General features: G+C 40.0%; 2 protein-coding genes across 2 annotated transcripts in view; both read right to left on the bottom strand.

The window, feature by feature from the left end:
• Positions 1 to 1,996: 1,996 nt before the first annotated feature.
• epas1a (endothelial PAS domain protein 1a) lies at positions 1,997 to 9,872 on the bottom strand (the record flags this gene model as incomplete). Its single annotated transcript, XM_083994847.1, has 9 exons — positions 9,763 to 9,872; positions 8,782 to 8,948; positions 7,330 to 7,580; positions 7,151 to 7,235; positions 6,949 to 7,049; positions 6,689 to 6,852; positions 5,411 to 5,517; positions 4,616 to 4,784; positions 1,997 to 2,054 (listed from the first exon to the last, which is right to left on the bottom strand). The coding sequence occupies exons 1-9, from the start codon at positions 9,786 to 9,788 to the stop codon at positions 1,997 to 1,999; spliced, it is 1,128 nt and encodes a 375-aa protein (XP_083850973.1). The 5' UTR covers positions 9,789 to 9,872.
• Positions 9,873 to 11,658: 1,786 nt separating this feature from the next.
• prkcea (protein kinase C, epsilon a) overlaps positions 11,659 to 21,630 on the bottom strand; it is a 38,278-nt gene continuing 28,306 nt past the window's right edge. The window contains exons 6-15 of the mRNA XM_083993723.1: positions 20,749 to 20,878; positions 20,328 to 20,470; positions 19,214 to 19,316; positions 18,309 to 18,523; positions 16,910 to 17,083; positions 16,287 to 16,441; positions 15,876 to 16,014; positions 15,593 to 15,781; positions 13,504 to 13,650; positions 11,659 to 12,265 (exon numbers count right to left, since the gene is read on the bottom strand). Of these exons, the coding sequence (XP_083849849.1) occupies positions 12,116 to 12,265; positions 13,504 to 13,650; positions 15,593 to 15,781; positions 15,876 to 16,014; positions 16,287 to 16,441; positions 16,910 to 17,083; positions 18,309 to 18,523; positions 19,214 to 19,316; positions 20,328 to 20,470; positions 20,749 to 20,878 (1,545 nt within the window). The 3' untranslated portion in view covers positions 11,659 to 12,115. The remainder of the gene's footprint in view (positions 12,266 to 13,503; positions 13,651 to 15,592; positions 15,782 to 15,875; positions 16,015 to 16,286; positions 16,442 to 16,909; positions 17,084 to 18,308; positions 18,524 to 19,213; positions 19,317 to 20,327; positions 20,471 to 20,748; positions 20,879 to 21,630) is intronic.

The raw sequence follows: 21,630 nt of genomic DNA, 5'->3' as shown, positions 1-21,630 counted from the left end.
CCCGCATGTTAAATCTTTATGAGACAAACAAATGAAAATGTCCTAAACAAAGACACCAGTGAAGGCCACAAGCTGAAGCTGAAGGTCTTTAGTAACAACAAGATTATTCTTCATTGCACATGTTGCATGACTTTTTGGAGCAATATGGCCGCCTTGTGGAGGTGGTTGAACATATGCTTTGTTTCAATAACTATAGTCAAGCAGCAGATGGAGCTATATCTCTCCCTACTATCTGTAGTCTCACTGCATCAGTATTGGGGGTTATGAAAGTTCACAGACTTTTTTTTTTTTATCAAACTGAGGCTGCTTTACTGTATATATTGCATATGCTATGTGTGTGTATGTGTGTTTAAGTGTCAGATAATAGAATTAACGATAGATTCTGTCATTAAAATCAGCTGTCAAGTTGTGTTAAATCATTTGTATTTGAATGCCAAACATGATCAAGATTTTGTTTCTCTATCTATTTGTTATTACTTTGGGTTATTCAAGAAATTTACAAAAAACAGAAACTCTTTGTGGCTTGTAAAGATAGTTATCAGTGCAGATTTATTCCCCCGGTCTTGTCAAAACAGTTGCTCCCTGCTGCTGTTGCTGCTGCTGCTACTGCTGCTGCTGCTGCTGCTGCTGCTGCCGCCACCACAACCCTTACAGTACAGATAGTCAGCAGAAAATGGACAGATGGACGTTACTCACGGAAGAATAAGAAGAATTGCTAATAGTCTTTTATTTACTATAGGGTTGTTGGATCCACAACAGTCTGTGTATTACAATAAAGTGTTCATCTGTAGAGTGAGTAAAGCTGTTAAATGCATCTCTGTTAAATGTGATGCAGTAGATGTATTAAATAGAAAGAAATAGAAATGCAAATAAAAGTGCAGCACATTTGTACTTTCTAGTTTTTTAATAAAGCTCCACCACGTGTGTTTGTTTTGAAAAGTGATTTACATTGTAACTAATGGCCAAAAAAAAAAAAGTTTTAAACTTAATCAGTAAAATTTTAATGGATGCATGTGACAAGACATGTTTTTATATTTAAATGACCACTGTACCTGCTCATATTGCAGTGTGTTTTCTTAACAGGTGTTTGGGGGTGTGGGGGCTGAAAAAAATCTGTGCCGTGACCAATAGGGTAACTATATTTAATTGTTGTTATTTCCTAATGCACTTTAGTTTTCAGACTGTTTCCACTCCAGTTTCACACAAGCAGCGCCGGTTGAACTGAAACTAGTAATAATCTGTTGTTTGTATGTGTGTGTGTGTGTGTGGAAGTGTGAGAGAGTGTATGTAGGGGCCGAGAGGTAAAAAGTTGAAAAAGTTCTCACGAGAACTTTCCTCTTGAGTGTCGCTATTCAGGAAGCTGTGGCTTTGACTTGCGTCTGTTCACATCTCTTCATCAGCACAATGCATATCTTGCTATATATACTCGGTGTGTGTCTGTGTGTGTGTGTGTGTGTGCGCGCTGTGCGACAGTCAGATGTCAACCCCACGTGTCAGGTGGCCCAGAAGGAAACCCCAAAGGAACTAAGGTCAGGCCCAGAGAGGTCAGGGAGAAGTCAAACTGCCTGGTTTCATCAACAAATGTCAGCTCACACTACGCCCTGTCAACTGTCTGTCAACCACAGTCTACATTGTGAGCTTTCAGTTTTCTTTGAGGATGCCAGACACACTGCTAATGCAACACTTATGCAAAATAATGAGGCAAAACAAAAAATGTGAAATGAGACAAATTATCTACATGAACTATCAGAGCTTGAAATTGTAACCAACATATTGTTTTAGTGTCTAGGTTGTAATCAACAAGTAGTTCACACATTTGCAGCAAAGACGATATCCGAACATGAGATTCTCAGGAACAACACACGCTGCCACAGGTTGTTTGGAATGAGAAAGTTTAATATTTAATAAAGGTAAATGTGATGAGAATGACAGAGGTAGAGCAGATTTTATAAGATGAGAAGGATTCAGCAATTTGGTCTTCAAACTCCAGTTTCAGCTAGTATCTGTTGACAGTCTGATCCAAAGAGAGCTGCACCGACGGCTGCTCCACTCCACTGGAAGACACACAAATGGAGCAGGAAACCACATATTAGTAATACTAATAACAGTCGGAATTACACTAAACCTGCTACTTCTTTGGGAATTCCACTATCACACTTCAAAACCGTGTTGGTGCAGTTATTTGATGGGAGCTGATTCAGATATTTGCATGTTTATGTTCTTTAATTATCACTTCTTCTTTTTTTTTTTTTTACATCTATTCCAACCATTTAATGAAAAATAGTTAGTTAATAAATAGTTCATTTGTAAATTTGCAACTAATGAAAATTTGCAAACAAATTAATTGGCAAACATTTTTTGATTAACATCTAGCTTCTCAAATATGAAAACTTATAGAGTTAATTACAAATGAAACTAATTAGTTGCAGCCCAAAAGAAACCCATATAGCTAGTTATTGCTACCTTCAAACCCTGCCATGTTTGCTTTAGGCCTACATGACATAAAATTCACCTTGCAGAAACTTGATACTCAATAACAGTAAATTATTGTTGTTTTTATATTTTCATCACATACTGTATTTCTTAATGAATCTAGAAAGGCCCGGAGGTGTTTTCCAATGTGAAAAACAAATACGATGATGCTATGGTTAGGGTTTGGTTGGGTTTAACAGTGGTTTGGTTAAGTTCTGGGAAAGGTCATGGTTTGGGTTAAAAAGACTTCACCAGTGTTTGGTGATTTTAGTCATCATGCTACAAGTCTTGCAAAAGGCGTTGCATGCTGCGGTTTAGCAGCTGATACAGTATTTTGTTTTGTCAGAGGAGCTGTTGTCTAAACATGGAGACAACGAGGCTAACAGTTAGCAGACACACTAGCAGCTCTGTGAGCCTGAGCTTTGACGCAGCCGTACCTTGAGTTAAGCATGCTAACAAGCTCAGGGTGACGGTGCTAATGTGATTATGTTCGGCAGATTTAAGGATTTACCTCCACCTGAGTTCAGCAATTTAGCATCTGTATCATGTCTTTTGAAACATATTCACACAGTGCTTATAGCAAAATAATTGGTAAAGCTCACTACTCTGAAGTCAGAGGTAAAGATATTGGGAATCAGCTTAAAGTAACTTATCTTGAAATGTTAAGTAACAATTAAATGAAATTAAACAGAGTATAGCCTTTTTTTTACGATCAGCCGCACACAATAATGGTTCAAAGACATGATATGGATGCTAACATGATACATTCATTAAATCTGCCGACAGAAGCCTATCTCCTCCTTGCAAATACACCACAGTTTGCAGTTGTGTTAATCCAATATTTGTATAAAGGGATATTTCAACATTTTGGCCAATTCACCTATTGCCATGACCCCTATGGTCTTAGGCACGTTGTTTTGAGATCGGCGGGGGAGAGACGCGAACTGCACGGTAGGCTATTTCCACATTTCCCTCATCAAACTCATCAAATACACAATCCAACAACTCCAAAACACTCTCATGGAGAAGTTGTGACCTGCACATTCCCCACGCTATGAAATAATAATGTAACATTACAAGACGGAGTTGTTTTCGAGGCAAATGTGTAACTGAAACTACATTTCAGGCATGGCTGCTGGGCGGAGTGATTTCAAAAGCACGTAGTTCTGAGTATTTGCTTCGTGTGTCGTATTGTTACATTATTATACATGATTATTTCATAGCGTGGTGAATGTGCAGGTTACAACTTCTCCACGAGAGCGTTTTGGAGTTGTTGGATTGTGTATTTATTTAGTTTGATGAGGGAAACGTGGAAATACCGTGCGTCTCCGCTGCGTTAGCTGAGCAGCTCATGTCTCTACTCCACCGTTCTAAAAATAGCTTGCACCGACAATTAAAGGTAATGAACCTACTCCTAAGACTAAAGTGATTATGGCAATAGGCGAATTTGCCAGAATGTTGAAATACCCCTTTAACATAATCCATTCTGATAATATTATATATATATACTATAATAGGAACTAAACTGTTATTTTTATTTACCAAAACAAAACAAGCTACTTTAGGCTGATTGTCTGGTCTGACTCATAGACTGTAAAGACTGACTACAGGGTCTGTCTGTGTGAAATTGTGCAACGTGTAGCCTACACACACAGTCGCCTATACAGTTGAGGGCTGGTGGGAAAGTCTGACAGGTATTTGGTCACAAACCACAAAAAAGTCACAGAGGTTGGAACATTTTGACCATAACCATTGTGTGCTACGTGGAAGCTCAGGAGAGGGAATCCCGTCTTGTAGAAATTCCTCTGAAATCCACACACATCAAAAAAATATCACGCCAACGTCTTGGCAATGCTAGGGGAATCACAGATGACCACACAACGTGACCATGCCTCTTCCTCTGGGGATCAATGTGAATGTGTCAGATTTTATTTTAGATAAGTGTTAGGTGTGGACCTTCCTTAACCACACAACACAGACTGACCCCAGAGTCTCTAGTGTGGCTATAAATAAAGGCTACAAAACCTTTATTGCGAAAGATTCAGTGCATCAAGGTAGTGTCACATCTCTTTTCTCGAACAGCATACTACACTAACATGATACACACACACACACACACACACACACACACACACACACACACCTGAGGACGTAGGTCACACAGAGGATGCAGAGCGGCTGGTGGGCGCCGGTCCTGGACTTGGAGGCTCGCACACTGGGGATGACGGCGCTGTGACTCTCCACCCAAACGTAACCTCCACCTCGCACCAGCATCCTGTACTGACCACTGACCGACTGGCTCCTCCAACACACTGCAGACACACACACACACAAACACACACAAACACACACACAAAGGTGAAAACAGGTACAGCACATACATCTATGCAATATGTATGTGTGTGAACTAGGGATGTCACGATTATACATTTTCTTGACACGATTATTGTCAGAGAAATAATCACGGTACTACGATTATCACAACTATTATGCATTAATTAGTTTCACAACACTATGAATGTGTAAAATCAAATACAGTCAAAATATAATTACATTACTCATTGTTTACACAAAATATTTGAAGTATCTATTAATATAGGAACAATTAGCCTATTAATCCCCCAGAGGAAATGTGTGAAATATTCAGGTCATAAATTGTGATCTATACCAAATATTTACGTTTAAAAAAAATAATAATTTTATGTTTTGTTTTGTTTTCTTTAAAATTACAAATGACACGCTGACATTTAAATTCCTACCAATTCAATGTTATGTTAGCTAAATGGACCCGTATCTGTGCATTAACCTTTATTTTGGTGCACATCTGCCAATACGGTAACTAAGCTAACGGTATTATAAGGAATGTTTACGATTAATTAATTGTGGCGTTTAATACCGCAATTAATTGTGACATCCCATAGTGTGAACCATTACTCACAGTTGAGGTGGTTTTTGGTCAAACACTTGATGTCCAGCGTGTGACAGAGATCGTAGATGGATCGACCCATCAGCTCCTGAGGACTGTAGCCTAAAAGCAGCGTCACTCTGCAGAAACACAAACGCACAAAACTGAAACAGTAGGCTATAATTTCATTTTACACAATAACGCCCTGATAAACAAGCCTCTTGACACACACCAAGAGATCCACTATCAAGTCAATGAATTCTCCTTATTCAGCAGCAGCAGCCACAAACAAGTTCAGGCTTCACTGATATTCTGCAGTACTTGGTTAAAAAAAAAAAAAAAAAGGGGAAGCTAAAAAGGGAACAAAGCAGCAGTTATACTTCTGAATATTTTGATCATCACTGTCTGTCACGTTAAATTAACCCCTTAAAAACCATGTTTCTGTTTTTTATTCCCCTTTAAGTCGCTCAACAGAAGTTAAAATTGTCTTGTTTTACTCATCATTGTCATAATAAATCCTCTGTTAGCTTGTTTCAGTTCTTTTAAGGAAGCTATATGATGTTTAAAATGAGAGTAGCCTGTTTTTTTAATGACTGCATCAGTTCATCAAATGGGAATATTACAGTTGTTTTCTTTGCACAATTTTACATAAGATTTATCCTGACATATTTCATACCTGGAGACTAGGGAGACTATGAAATAATGTTGCTCAAATGGTGTTTCAAAGAAAATTTGGCCGCACAAATTTGAGGTTAAAGAGGTTTAAACAGTAAAAGATTATTTGACTGAAGATGCATCTTTGTACATACAATACAATAGATTATATTTGATTTATTGGTCAGAACCGGGAGACACACAAAATGAAGTGTGCAGCTGCTCCTGAGTGTGTTTTACAGGAAATCTTAAAAAAAAAAAAAAATCAAAACAAGTTGAGCAAGTAAGCAACACTTCAGTTTTGGTTTCTCTTTTGTTCGGCTGTTGCTGAAATCATTTACTTAATTTAGTTTAGTTTAGTTTATTACATAAGATCCCCATATTCTTCCTGGGGTTTTTCATCTTCATGAGTGACAAATACAAACCATCAACAAGCAACACATAAAAACAAAAATACATGTAGAAAACACATACTTAATTACACATACAAACAAAACATCCAAGACGAACACCTAACAGACATTACCAGCTCCTACATTGAATCACTAGACAACATTTACTTAGAGTCGATTCACAAGTTCTGTAATAATGCACAAATACAAGATGGTTGGCATAAGTGCACAAAGACTGTGTGTGGCCTACATCTGTGTAAATCACCTCTGGTCACAGTACGTGAACCTCATGTCCATGCTGTGCTGGCTGGTGAAGGTGTGTGTGCTGAGGAGTGTGTGAGACAGGGGCAGAGGTTGGCACGTCAACAGTAGGCAGGAAACTGAAGCGGGTGCGACACACACCTTGGCCCGACCCTGGCAGTGCAAAACCTGAAGCCACACGATTTTATATCACGAGTTGAGTAAACAAATATCAATATGGACTTGAAAAAAAAACGTGTTACTTTCTGTACGTTTCTCACAAACCTTCCACGTAGCCGATTTGAGGTTGGCGCTTCTTCCTCTGTGTGTCAGAGCGCTTTTTATCCTCATGACAAAGTCCCTTTTTCCCCCGATCCAAACTTCCCCTAAAAAGGACACAATTTACACCCGTATACATGAGAAAAAAAAATTCAAATTACAGGATATAGCCTTCCGAGAGTGAATACACTCCTACACACACACACACCTGTCGTTACGCGAAGGTTATTTCTGATTTCTTCGTGGTCACAGGGATGAGCAAACTCAAAAATGTTGTGTCCCGTTAACTCGGCCTGTTGGAAAAGACACATTTATCACAAGAATACTGAATCCAATGTGTTCAGCAGTGCATCAGTCATGCATAAATATGTGTGTGTGTGTGTGTACCTGTGTCAAGCCCATGTACTTGCTGACATTGTCCGACAGGTAGATCATGTCTCCGTCCGTGGACAGCACCATCAGAAACCCCTCCAGGATCCTCAGGTACATGTTCGTCTCCTCCACGGCCTCCACCGTCTCTTTCTCTTCATCGTGACGTCCCACGCTGAGCTCCTGTCCCTCCGGTCGCTCCTCTACACCTTCCAACAATTGTCCATATTTTACGGTGTGACTGGTCTCTGCTTTCGTCCCAGCGGTTCCTATAGAAACAGCCCAAGACAGAGATAGAGAAGAAAAAGAAAAAAAGAAAGAGCGGCGAGATCTTATTGTTATTTTTTTTTGTGAAAGCTGTAAATAATCGTGGGAAACTTTTTCAGTGGGTTCAGCATTTATGGGAACTATGTACAAAGGATGTGGTGTGTTTGTGATCAATCTGAATGTGTGTGGGTGTGCACACACACTCCACACATGTGGGGACCTAAACCTCTTCAGAGATTTAGGGGGACTTTTCTTTCTTATGGGGACAAAAACCGAGTTCCCATGAGATTAACTAACTCAACGCCTTGACTGTCAATCCTTTTAAATCTGTATAAGTTTTAATGTTTGACTTTCGTTGATTGTAAATGTGAGGATTGTTGAGCTGCTGTGCAACACAAATTTCCGAAAGGACAATTAAAGGTCCTAAGTTTAAGTCTAACTGTTCGATCAATCAATCTTAAAATGAGGTTAGATGGGGTTCAGGTTATAGATTATAGATTATAGATGACGTATTTCAAGGTTTGGTACAGTAAAGGTAGAGCAGGTCTCCAGGAAATTATTTTAAGACAATAAGACAAATGTTAACGGGAACTTCCTCTATCTAACGGTCATCTCCAGTTAGTTTCCCGCAACACACTCATCGGTGAACTGTGAAAGATGCATTTCAATTATACTTCAAAACATGTACAAATAAAATATATATAATTTATCCAATATTTCACATTTGAAATATATAGGTTTCATTAAAAAAAAAACTGTATCAGAAACACTGGTTCTAAATTTCAGTTATATTCAATGCAATTTAATTCAGTTTTATTTGAACATAACATACACTACATAGCCTATGAGCTGTCTTTATTTGCATAGAAATATACTGAATGGAATATTTTGAATTCATAATTTATGACAAACTTGGGCCAATTGCACAGGAAAGTCTATCGTAACTTCAATTTCACAGCCACATGCCCCAAAACCTGTGAAACAGAAAGTTCTCACTTCTGTTTCAACTCTCTTGTTATATATAACCTGTTCTTTAAATGTCGGGATGATATACACAAATATAAACTGTGGGAATATTCACTGATGTCACCTGCAGGTTTTCCACAATTGATTGTATTGATTCTTCATAGACACACACACATAGCTACAGTGATCAGGGATGTTAAATGTCTTTTGTATGTGTGTGAGGACTTGTGTCGTTACCTTTGAGCAGTGTGTGCATGCGTATGTAGCTGAGTGTGAGGCGAATCACAGAGGGTTTGTCCAGGTTAGCTCGCACAGTGGGCTGGAGCGGCAGAAGCTGAGACAAATCTCCAAACACGTCCGACTCCACCCGGCGTCTCCTCCTGGCCGCCTCACGGCTGATCGCCCTGCAGAGGACAAAGGTCAAACAATGCAAAACAATGAGTGAGAATGAGTTCCTGCAAAAATCCTGATGACACATACATGAATATTACAAAATAAAACACCCTAAGTACAATTAAGTCACTATATACTGTAAATGCATTAGCACAGACAGTGTGGTGTTTACAGGGAATGACACATGACAAACACTTTTAAGTATGATTAGGATAAATCTATTATAACAGCTACAATACAAAACATACCTTGAGAGAGTTGTGCCAACTTCACAAATGACAGCACCACTAACTGAACATTTTCTTACATCTCATGATGCTTTTTCGCTTTCTCAGGTGCCAACGCTCAATCCCAACGACTTTGATTTTATCAGAGTCGCTGCAAACGGATATCGGTATCATTATTTCATTTTGATGATGCACTGACAACACCTTCTTTAAACGGCTGTGGAAAATATCCCAACATGCATGTAAGCATGTAACAACTCCCAGCAAATAAACTTACAATATACATGCTTTCTATACACTCTCAATTTACTTTTTTCTTTTGCTTAAAATTCACACTGTAGTGCTTTTACTTGCACAATGGGGTGTTACTTTCGCTTTTAGGATTTGAGACGTTCTAGCACTACTGACACAATAAGTGAAAGATATCAGGGCACTGTGGTCACAATTCAAGTGAGTTGCATGCCCAGTGAGGTTAAAACATCGTCTTTGACCTCACCACAGAAATAGGTCAGTTGTGCATTATTTACATAAATATATATACACAGCATATAAAATTATATATCATCATGAGTTTATATCAATAACCTGGAGCTTTTACCTTCTCTTCTCCTTGTCGGCCGTCATCGTGTGCAACAGGTGTCTCCACAGTCCACAGTCATGGTGAAAGAGATGTTCACAGCACAGCAGGGAATCTCCCCGCTACAATTTGCGCCATCGCAGGCAGCCTCTAATTAATCACAGGGACAATTAGTCGCACCAAATGTCACAAGGCAAATGCTCCCACCCCCCGCTGCACAGCACAGATGACTCCAGCGAGTGTCTCCCCTCTGCATGTGCATCACCTTCAGGCCTCCTCCAGCACTCGAGCACTCTGATAGGTCAGCTGGCCAGGAAAAGCATCACCCACCCCTCCCCCTTTTCTCTCCACCTCCCTCCAGCCCACCTTCTCCCTTTTGTCTTCTTCTTTTTTTTTCTTTCACCCAAACTTTTATCACAGATCTGCCTCTGAACAGCAGAAAAAAAGAAAATTAAAAATAAAGATAAAGGAAAGAAGACACAGAGGATTTTGGGGGGAGTGATGTAGACAGCTCAGTGTTTTATTGGAATCAGACCAGACAGGACTAGCCCGGCTGTTGCACTACATTTTGGCACAGAGTAAGATAAAAGTGTGACCAGGAACAGCCCTACCCCTGGGTGCACAAAGCTTCACTACACACCGACTCTACTGCACACAGAGCAACCAGCTCGCCTTCGGATCACTGTACAGTACACGCGACAACAGTCCTTCTCTGTGTGTGCATGTGTGTGTGTGTGTGTGTGAGTGTGTGTGTTTGTAAGAAAGAGAGTGGAGGAAAGAGAGGAAGGGGGAGGCGATAAGGGGGAGTCTGTATGTGGTGTTCTGTGTGGGTGCATGTGTTTGAAATGAGAGGTAATTCAGCTGCTGGTTCTCCACATTTCTTTTCACCCGGCTGTAACAGACCTATAATAGTATAGTTATAGTATTATACACAAAGGATTCTTCCAGAAACACTTTACAATAATAATAATAATAATAATAATAATAATAATAATTATAATTATAATTATAATAATTATAATAAAAAAAGAGAGAGAGCAATAAGAAAGAAAAGCCATTCTTGAAAAATGCAAAAGTCAGAAAAGCAAGTGGTTTTGGCTGAGTGAGACAGCTGCTGGAGGTGGGAAAGGGGAATTGGTGCTTTGGAGGAGCGGGAAGGAAAGGGGGGCTGAAAACACTGATGGTAACTATAGAAACAGAAATGCTGAGGACAAAAAGTCACGCATTCACACACACACAAGAAAATGTACATTCATGAAAAAAAAAAAAAAAAAACGCCCACGAGCCAGCGCATTCGCACCGGCAGGACGGACGTGGACTCTGAAACTAGCAGATGGATGAAGTAGCTGGAAATCGTGCTGTTCACTGCTACAGTACACAGGCCGCCTGTAACACTCTGCTCCACATAATTAGTTCAATAGCCTGTAACTTTGTAAGCTCGACATTCACTTTGTACACACGAGACAGGAGGAGGAAAGATGAGAGCAAGATTTTCAATCATTCCACGATCCAAAAAACCAACAACGACAAAAGAAAAAAAAACACATTTTGAGGAAAAAAAAACAAAACAAAAGACAAAAAAAAAAAACAGCACATGAACAAACAAAAACCATAAAATATATAGATAGTCAGGGTATTGCACAAAGGGTATTTGGCCCTAACTGGTCCACAATGAGGACAGTAATAACACAGGTAGGGTGCTTGTCCATGCGCCACGACTCTCCTTTACTAGCAGACAATAACAACACAATACAGCCACTCAACACAGGCTATATACAGGCCTCTGCACCCCGCACCCACAGTCCTCATGTATACAGGTGCTGGGGGAGAGAAGCAGTGTAAGTGTGTGCATGTGTGTGTATATATATATATACTGTATATGTGTGGTTGTCTGAGCATATGCAGTGAGCCTATGTATGTATGTATATGTATATGTATGTGAGAGCGTGTAAAAACTTGGGATTGCAACATGTATTTGTGTGTTTGTGTATGTGAATCAGCATTAAAAGTGTGCACATGGGAGTGTGGGTGTGCGTGTGAGAGCATGTGCAGGTGTGTATAGTCATATTCATAGTCATATTCATATTTATATTCATATTCATACTCATATTCATAATAAACCCAGGCAACAAGAACAATAACACAATGCAAGTAAAGAATAATCCAAAAAGTAACAACAACCAATAGCTTCAAAGTAAAGGAGTGACCGCGAGTGTGTGTGTGCGTGCGTGTGTGTCTGTGTGTGTGTTTTGTAAAGGGATTTATGATTCTACACATGTGTGAGTGTCAGCATGTGTGTGTAGGTGAGTGCCAGGTTTAGTGTCATTGGATGTGTATGTGTGTTCATGTGTGTGTGTGTGTGTGTGTGTGTGTGTTAGGTCTGTGTCTCCTCGGGGGCGCAGTAGGAGAAGTCCTTGAACTCGTCCTGGTTAATCTGTCGGATGATGGCCTCGTCCGTGGGCGTCAACACCGGGTCTTCCTTGGTGAAGTCCTGGTCAAAGTTATTCACATCTCGCTTGGTTTTCTGCAGACACACACACACACACACACACACACACACACACACACACACACACACACACACACACACACACACACACACACACACAAATACACACAGAGTCAGAGGAAGAAACCTCACTACAATCTGAAAATGACATTAGAGCGACACCTTCTGATAACCGAGACTTACTACCTGTCTGTGAACATAACACACACCTGCACAAATGCACACAGCAGCAGTGAAGTGAAGGTAGGTGCACACTTAGGGATGGCACAATTACTTTCATTTTCACAATTAATCACGGTATTAAACGCCACAATTAATTGATCGTAAAGATTCCTAAATACCATCACTTTCCAAAAAAAGATTATGTCTGAACCGGGTCGGCAGATGTGCTCTAAAGTAAAGGTAAATGCACAGATTCTGGTCCATTTACCTAAAGTAGCATTGAATTGGTAGGAATTTAAATGCTAGAGTGTCATTTGTAATTAAAAAAAAAAAAGATTTAAATTAACTTAAACATTTGGTATGGATGACAATTAATGACTTGAACATTTCAAACACTTTACCTGGCAGATTGATAATTGGTTATATATTAATAGATATTTAAAATATTTTATAATTAGTAATGTATATTTTAACTATATTTGATTTTACGCATTAATAGTGTTGTGAAATTACTTAATGCATAATATTCGTGATAATCGTAGTACCGTGATATTATTATTCTTATCGTGACATCCCTAGTGCACACACACAAACACACACACATACACACAATGTTTGTTCATACTCTGAGAGCACAGAGCTGCAGAAATGGCTCAAATTAATGAATGCTAAAATAATAACTGGAAAATGACTATGAGAAAACATGTGAATATTGAATTACAACCATTTATCAATATTATCGGGTTGTTTCATTGTGTCATTAAACATTTGTTTTATATAATCTTATATAAAAATTAAGTGACTGATCATTGTTTTTTTGCATTTCCTCTTTTTTTTCTATCAGCAGAAATGTTTCCTGATCTTGCTCTGGCCACTAGAGGGCCTCGTTTCACAGCAAACTGCAGGGCAAAGTGATTCTGCAGCAACTTGTGGCGAACAAAAAAAGTGGCCAATGAAAATCAGTTTAATCAATCTGGTCCATTTGTTTAACGCAGGAATGCAGGGAGCATATGGGGATCCAAAATGTTTTTTAAAAAGTGTCTTTTTGAGTAAGTGTGAGTCATGTGTGTGTGTGTGTGTGTGTTTCTTACAATTCGGGGTTTAAAGGGTGGTTTGACTTTCCTCTGCTCCAGCAGGACCCAGTCGATCTCTCTGAAGAAGGCATGGGTCTTGATGGCCTCCTCGCAGCCCTGGCTCACCACACAGCCCAGACGCTTGGCCGGGTTCTTGGTCATGAACTGCACACAAACACACACACACACACACACAGAGAGACATATAACACAACACTTTTGAGTTGGAATTGCACTGTCTAAAAAACCAGCCGGGCTTCGAGCTGCGGTTTCATCCATAAAAACGACGAGGACAGAAACAGAACGAAGGGCTGAGCAAAAAGCGTTTCAGTGCTAATAATAGAGCTGAGGCATTAATGGCTCTGTGAATGGTACAAACGGAGAGAGAGAGGGAGAGAGAGAAGGGGAGAGCAGAGTGATGAGGCAGGTCAGCAGAGTGCTGGTGTTATTTACTGAGACTGAAAGCTGTGTTTGCTTTTGTTCTGCTGTCTGTTCATTGTCGCTGAGAGCACTTTGCGATCCGGCGTCGTTTTACGATCGCATTGTTATCACTTTAACCACTGACTGACTTTGTTTTATTTTTAGTGGCAGAGTGCGGCGTAACACCTTTGCATTAAGTGCACTTCAAACGAGCTCGTGTGCAGAAACATGAATGACAGAGTGATCTTAAAAAAAAAATTAATAAAAAGATAAACAGCTGAAAAACCTGGAGTGAAACCTTTTTCGCACGAGGTTACAGGCGTTTTGTTTCATAATGCAGCTGCAGGTAAATGTCACGTCCAGCTCAATCAGGTCATTTATATTCACTTCCTGTTTCATTTGGTATCACAAACTCTCCCTCCTCTTTCAGATTCACTTCCTGTGTCCTCATGTATCTAATGTGTCGCTCCCACTCCGGGTGTTTTTAATCGGTGCTCTCTTGGTGCCAGTTTGTCTTTGTCCTTAGTTCTGTTGTGTTGTGTTGTGTTTGACCTCAGCTCAATTATTGACCTCGCCCCAGTCTGCTCCCTTGGATCAGTCTGTCTGTCTGTGTGCACCAGTAAAGAGACTGTGATTCCTAAAAAAAAATAATAAAAAAATAAAAAAAACCCTGCGTTGTGCTTCTGAGTCTCTGCCTTTGTGGTTCTCACTTTATGACAGTTAAAAGCTGCCGGGGATCAACAGTAGGTTAAACATGTGGCAGCATCTGGCTGATAAAAAGCCGTTTGTTTCAGCAGCACTTAAACATTCAAATCTGGCTTCTTTTTTTAAAAAAAATTCTGTTCAACTAGTTTAACAGTTTTGTGGCTCTCGTGTGTTGTTGTTATTATTATATTTGACTCATTTCTCAAAGCCAGATGGTGATTTAACAAAGCTCACTGCTGTTCTGAAGCTGTTTCCAGAGACACTACCAACCATCTGAATTTAAAAATACCCGATGTGATCCACTGATGTGTTGGAGAACAGAAAGATGATAATAATAATAGAATAATAAACCTTAAAAATAAATAATAAATGTGTGTATGCAATGTGTCCACCTGAGCATGTATGTAGACGTGCATGTGATACTGTTTTGATTTTGTTTTGTTTTGTCTTGTTTTAAATTTGCACTTCTTTAATTGTTTGCACTATTATTGCATTGTATTGTAATTGTCTAACCATTGTAAAGCACATTGAGTTTGCCCTGTGCATGAAATGCGCTTTATAAATAAAATTCAATTGAATAAATTAATTGAATAAGTCATATGGCACCTTTCATAACATTAAATGCAGCTAGAGTGCTGAAAATGAGGAATAGGGTGATATTAATGATGATGAAATAACGATAAAAATATAAATTACACATTAAAAGCTGTAGGAAACTGTAAAATAATAAATATCTGGAATCAGAATCAGAGCTGCTGGTAAAACATGAGAGACAAACTTGATCTATATGCAACTAAAGCATCTGAAACCGTCCACTGTTCAACCTGATTCAAGCCAGTTTTGTGTGGTTAGTAATGAGAAGTCTGAAGAAAACCCCAAACAATTCAATTGCACAGATAATAAACTATTCTTCAGTTCAGTTCAGTTCACCATAGACGCCTTCAAGCTCTTCAGGAAACATTAGAGGAGGAGTCTCTCTTACCGCTCTGAGGATCGACACGGCCTCTTTGCTGAGCCACACGGGGTAGAGGACGTCGTCATGGAGAATCGACTCGAACAAGTCGTCTTCGTTGTCGGCTTCAAACGGAGGTTGTCCGGCCATCATTTCATACATCAGCACCCCGAGGGCCCACCAGTCCACCGAGGCCCCGTACTCCAGCTCCTGCAGGATCTGAGTTCAACAGGACAGGACAGGCGTTAAATCAGCCGCCAGTCAAACACGATGCTGTGAAATATAAAACAACGATCTTGAACATTCAGCTCACTTCTGGGGCGATGTAGTCAGGCGTGCCACAGAAGGTGGTGGTGGTCACTCCGTTCATGATGCCCTCTTTGCACATGCCGAAGTCGGCCAGCTTACAGTGTCCCTCAGCGTCCAACAGGATGTTGTCTAGCTTCAGATCCCTGAGAGAGAGAGAGAGAGAAGGAGACATAGAAGGAGAGAGGAGAGAGAATTAGCACCATCTGTTTCCACCACAGTTGGACTCACTGGGAAAAGTGACTGAGCGTGCAATGTGAGTCATCACATAATGCAATTAAGGTGTGAAACATACCTTCTGGTATGTCCCTTATAGCTGAATCATTTATAAAAAATGATCTAATGCTCAATTCTCCGACTTCTCCTCTAAGGATTCTCCTCTACATCTACAAGCTCAAATCAAAATAAAAGCAGGCACCTGTAGATGACCCCGTTGCGGTGCAGGAACATGAGAGCCGAGGTGACTTCAGCGGCGTAGAAACGGGAGCGAGGCTCATCAAACTTCCTGGATCGCTGAATCTGGAACATCAGGTCTCCTCCGTTCACGTACTCCATTACAAAGAACAAACGGTCCTGTGGAGAGAGACAGAGAGAAAGACAGAGAGAGACGGGGGCATGAGACTCAGGCAGAGCTCTTCTTGCTTCTTGCTTCTTGCTTCTTGCCTTTTTGCTTTTGTTATGTCCCAATGTATGCATGTTTGTATAATTGTATAATTGCGTTGTATTGCTTTCTATATTGTTTTAACTTTCTACCTGTACAGAACTTTGACGACTTCGGTCATTTTGTCTGTCTTAACACATTGGCTGCTGTTTTAATATGCACTAGCTTTTGTTTTAATGTACTCACATGTATTGCATCTTGCTTTTATTCTGAAGCACATTGAGTTTATGCTCGCCATATGAAATGTGCTATATAAATAAATTGACATTGACATTGACATTTTAAATTTGCTCTACAAATAAAATTTGACTTGATTTGAGACTGAGAAGTTGGAGATCAGTGATGGAGTGTGTGTGTGACGGGTGGTCCTCTCCTCCTACCCGTGTCTGGAAGCAGCAGTAGAGCTGGGTGAGGTAGGGGTGTCGGCGGGCCAGGGCCAGGATGCGCTTCTCGGTCATGGTGCAGTCCACGTCGTCGTCCTGCAGGATGACGTCCTTCTTCAAAACCTTGACTGCGTAGACTTCCTCCGTCCCCTTCTGCTCTGCCAGCATCACCTGAGGAGGCGACGTCATAATAATAAGATGCATCAAATCTAAGTTGTTAACCCTTAGCGGTCTGAGACAATTTTGTTTTTGCCTTCATACAGCTGCATCTCAATAAATTAGAATATTATGGAAAAGTCAAATAGCCCTAAAACAAGGATTGAGTGCATATAGATGGACATACTTTTCAGAAGGCCACATTTCCATATTAAAAATACTTTTTTGGGGGGGGGGGGAGGAAGGAACATTCAGTCTGCTTGTTTTTTTTTTGTTTGTTTGTTTTCTGTCGGTTTGTTTCTGATTATTGTTAATTATCCTTATTACAACTAATTTGTATTATTTCATTTCCTTGGGGGGGAAAAAAAATCCTGCACTACTATAAGCATAAGATATGAACCTGACTGTCCATTTCATCTGTGAAAGTTTAATAAAAAAAATGTTTTTGTAATGTTCAAATGTTTTGAGATACTGAATTTTAGGTCTTCATTAAATGTGATGTAATGTAATAATCATTACAATGAAAAGACATTAAATAAATAAAGACATGTAATGTTTCATTCTGTGTGTAATGGATCTATATAATGTATTAGTTTCACTTTTTGAATTGAATTACTGACATACAGTAAATAAACTTTTCCATGATAATTTATTTTATTGAGATGCACCTGTATACCATATAAAAAACCTTTTAATAAGCCCATGCATGAAGCATAACTTTATCTATTTGACTTTAACCTATTTTATTAAGACATGGAGCCCAAAAAGACACAGAAACCATCAAATCTGAATTGAAAAAATACCCCCCCCCCCCTCCCTGATTCAACCAGTTTTTCTCGACTACATGGAAAAAAATGCAACGCCAGCCCCTCCCATCCCATCACCTGGATAAATATTTTTTGTACTATCAAATTAAAACTATCATATCTCCGGTTTTACGTGCTCTATCAAAGTCAAATAAAAACTGGGAGAGTTTCAAAACCGAACTTTGGACTGAAGCTGACGGCAGCACACTAGGCCTCTAGTTTTGAGCCCAGAGGGTTGAGCTGCAAAGTAGCAAAAGTTATAAATGTATCAGAAGCGAAAGGTACAAAAACAGCTGCAGCCTTGTAATGCGGTGTGATCTGCTCTATTCTAATTATATAAAACAGTGAAGAGGAGCCGTTTTCATTGTAAACATAATAATCAGTAAACATAATAATAAACATCCCCCTCAAACGCCTCCTCCGTGGCGCCGCACCTTGCCGAAGCTGCCTTTGCCGAGAACCTTGATGAAGTTGAAGTCCTTGAGGGTCCTCCTCTGGCTCTGTCCGTTCTCCCTGCCTGCCGAGGAGGAGGACGAGGAGGACGAGGAGGTGGTGGAGGAGGAGGAAGAGGAGGAGGAGGAGGTGGAGTGCTGGGGTCCCTGTTGGTCGAGTGACAGCGAGTCCTGCAGGCGATCTAACTGTGCCAAGTCTGTGGGAGTCGTCGGAAAAACGGATCAGACATCAGTGAAAACAGGCCGACTGTCTTTTTTTTTTTTTTTTCTTTTTTAATAAATTCCCTGACGCTGCTCTGTTCGTTGGGCTATTAGTCATTATTTGTTACCAATTACTTTTGAATAAACTTTCAAAAAATGATGATCACATCCTCTGTACAGTATAAACCTGGGATGACTCAGTTAATGTATCTCTGTGCAGGAGCGATTAAATAGCCGCAGTGGCCGCTGCTGTTGTCATCATCATCATCACTTGGCTCCATTATGAGGAAAAATGGGAAGAGAAAGTCAACTTTTACTTCTGAGCTCGCAAAGTGTGAGAGAATGATGACTAACCAACAAATGGTGGTGGGCGGCGGGGAATAATTCTTAGATAATTCATGTTTAGTCTTGTATGTAAAAGGGCAATAACACATTTGAGTACTTATTCTTTAAAAGGAGCAACAATATTGTTACTGAAATCAAATTACCGCCTCTCGCTGGTAAAATTAACATATTAAAACCACATGCTGCTAAGAACGCATCTCAGAGGGCTTTGAAATGTCTGCGTGTTTGTGTCAAAACAGTGTGTGTGTGTGTGTGTGTGTGTGTGTGTGTGTGTGTGTGTGTGTGTGTGTGTGTGTGTGTGTGTGTGTGTGTGTGTGTGTGTTGTGTGGGTTCGGCGTTACCCTGCTGTGAGGGGGAGGTGGGGACAGCTGGCTGGCTGAAGCTGTTCTCCTCGGTCTGAGAGAGCTCAGGAGGAGACTGGGGAGGGTCCTGCCCTGGAGTCAACTGGAGACAGACAGAGACAACATGACCGTTCCTTTGGGCTGATGACCTCCTCAAAACCTCAGTCTCAGTTTCTCAAGTGTGAGAATTTATGCCACAAAAACACTGTTTCACACACTTTTCCTTGTTGCTGTAATTTCTCATGAGAAGATCGTTACTGCTCTCGTTGCTAGGTTAGGGTTAGATGAGGAGACTAGAAACAGGAGCTATCCAAACTATAAAGCTAAAGCTGGATTATTAACATGTTTTGTTTTATCCCTACTGATTGTTAACTAGTGTTAACTAGCAAGCTTTCGCCGCTAGTGGTGTTTGGTGGAGCTGTTTCCCATTTCATCTTGCAGTCTTTATGCTAAGCTAGGCTAATCTGCAGCTAGTGGAGTATTTATACGTATTTATTTGTATTATTTGTGAGATCTTACTGTGTCTGACTCTGAACTTTTGCTGCAAACCAAATTGTCCTCCGGGGACATTAAAGATTTTCAAATCAAATCAAATCAAATCTCTTCATCTTAATATCAACAACAGAGTGGAAGAGTGGTGTGCAACTATTCCTTCTATTAAAAAGGCTAAGAAAGGTAAAGAATCTGCAGAAAAAAACACAACCAAACCACCTAAAAGAAAAAGAAAGCTGCCCTCATCAATTAATGAAAGTCACATATTTCTGTGAAGGTTACCTTAATGTTTTGGACAAATCACATCTTATTATCTCAGTTTTTTTTTAGGTATTTATTAAAGAATCCACTTTACTTGCTAAAAAAACTTCAAACCAAATGCATGTTACATAGTCACCTTCCACTGCCTAGTGATGTTTCTCATTATTTGAGGGACAACAGTTGAAAAAGTAAAAAAAAACCTAACAGTCTAAAAGTTAAAAAAAAAAGATCAAATTGAGAGTGACAGGTGCAGTACTTTACTTTCATGTCTAAAAAATGTCACAATAAAACCTCAATAATGCCAATATCTTCATTAGTTTGGGACTAAATGTGCTGCGTCACGGTGGCGATGACTGGTTACCTTCCTTCGGCGATGTGCGGTGTTGGAGATCTTGTCGGGCGTGACTCCCAGGTCAGACAGGACCTTAGCGATTCCCCGGGCGTCCACGCCACAGTTAGGAGCTACATTGGTCTCACACCGCCTGTGCACATTCATCTTACACACTGTGAAACAACAAACACACAGGAAAAAGTTCAGGTGAAACCTATGAAGCCATTCTGACTCACACATGGTGGGACTTTTTCTAAAGGTAGAGCTAGTCAATACACTGCAGCTTGCTCACTGTGTTTTACTAAGATGCAGTACACAGTTACAGCATTTTCTTTTTTTAGATTATTTATTTACAGCATTTTACTTTTGAAATGTGCACGTAGTCTTTTGTTATCATGCCTCCTCATTTTCTGACATTTGTCTGTAATTTCCCAGCTGCACATGAACTCACCTTTGCACTGCAGGCCCTGCCTCATGAGGCCCCAGAGCAGCGAGCCACAGTGGTCGCAGAAGGTGGGGACCTTGTAGTTGTGGATACTGAACTTATGGGGCATGTTAACACTGAACCGCTGTGAACCCACCTACAGAGGGAGACACACACACACATACACATACACACACACACACACACACACACACACACACACACACACACACACACACACACACACACACACACACACACACACACACACACACACACACAAACACAGACACACACAAGCTGTTTCAAAGAGGTCACTGTTGCATTATTGGAGGAATAACGGATGTGGCTTAAGAGTTAGTACACAGTGTACACACGTTACCTTAAATAACACAGATTTATTCACTCAGCGGAGGGAGTCGGTTTATGTTCATGTTCCTATCTGTATGGTTCACTGTGTGCTTATGTATGTATAGAAATATGTGAGTATAATATTTAATGAACGGTTTATGAACAAATCATGTTCAAGAAAATGAAAAACATACTTACAGTAGGGTGAATTCCAATTCCTATCTTTACCCTTAATCTTAACCCTTAATCTATTTTGTGACTTAGAAATGGGACACCCCTTAAATGCAGATACATCTTCAGACTGTGGGGGATTTAGCATTTTATTATTTTTTTTATATTTGCACTGTTAACCCTGCCAGTTTAATCATAAGCCACAAACGCAGCTATCATCGACAGGTCCATATTTTTGAAATTGTTGTGGACTATCTGTCAGTTATTACTTTGGTTATTCGTTTTTTTTGTAGCCTATAAATTAGTTGAATTATTTATAAATTGATATTCAAACAAATAATTTGTATAAATACCACAACCAGGGACATATTCAGCTGAAAGTCACCG

This window comes from Trachurus trachurus (genome assembly GCF_905171665.1).
Source record: "Trachurus trachurus genome assembly, chromosome: 19".
NCBI classification, from domain to species: domain Eukaryota; kingdom Metazoa; phylum Chordata; class Actinopteri; order Carangiformes; family Carangidae; genus Trachurus; species Trachurus trachurus.
Note: the sequence above shows the minus strand (reverse complement) of the source record. Positions and strands in the feature narration are given on the sequence as shown.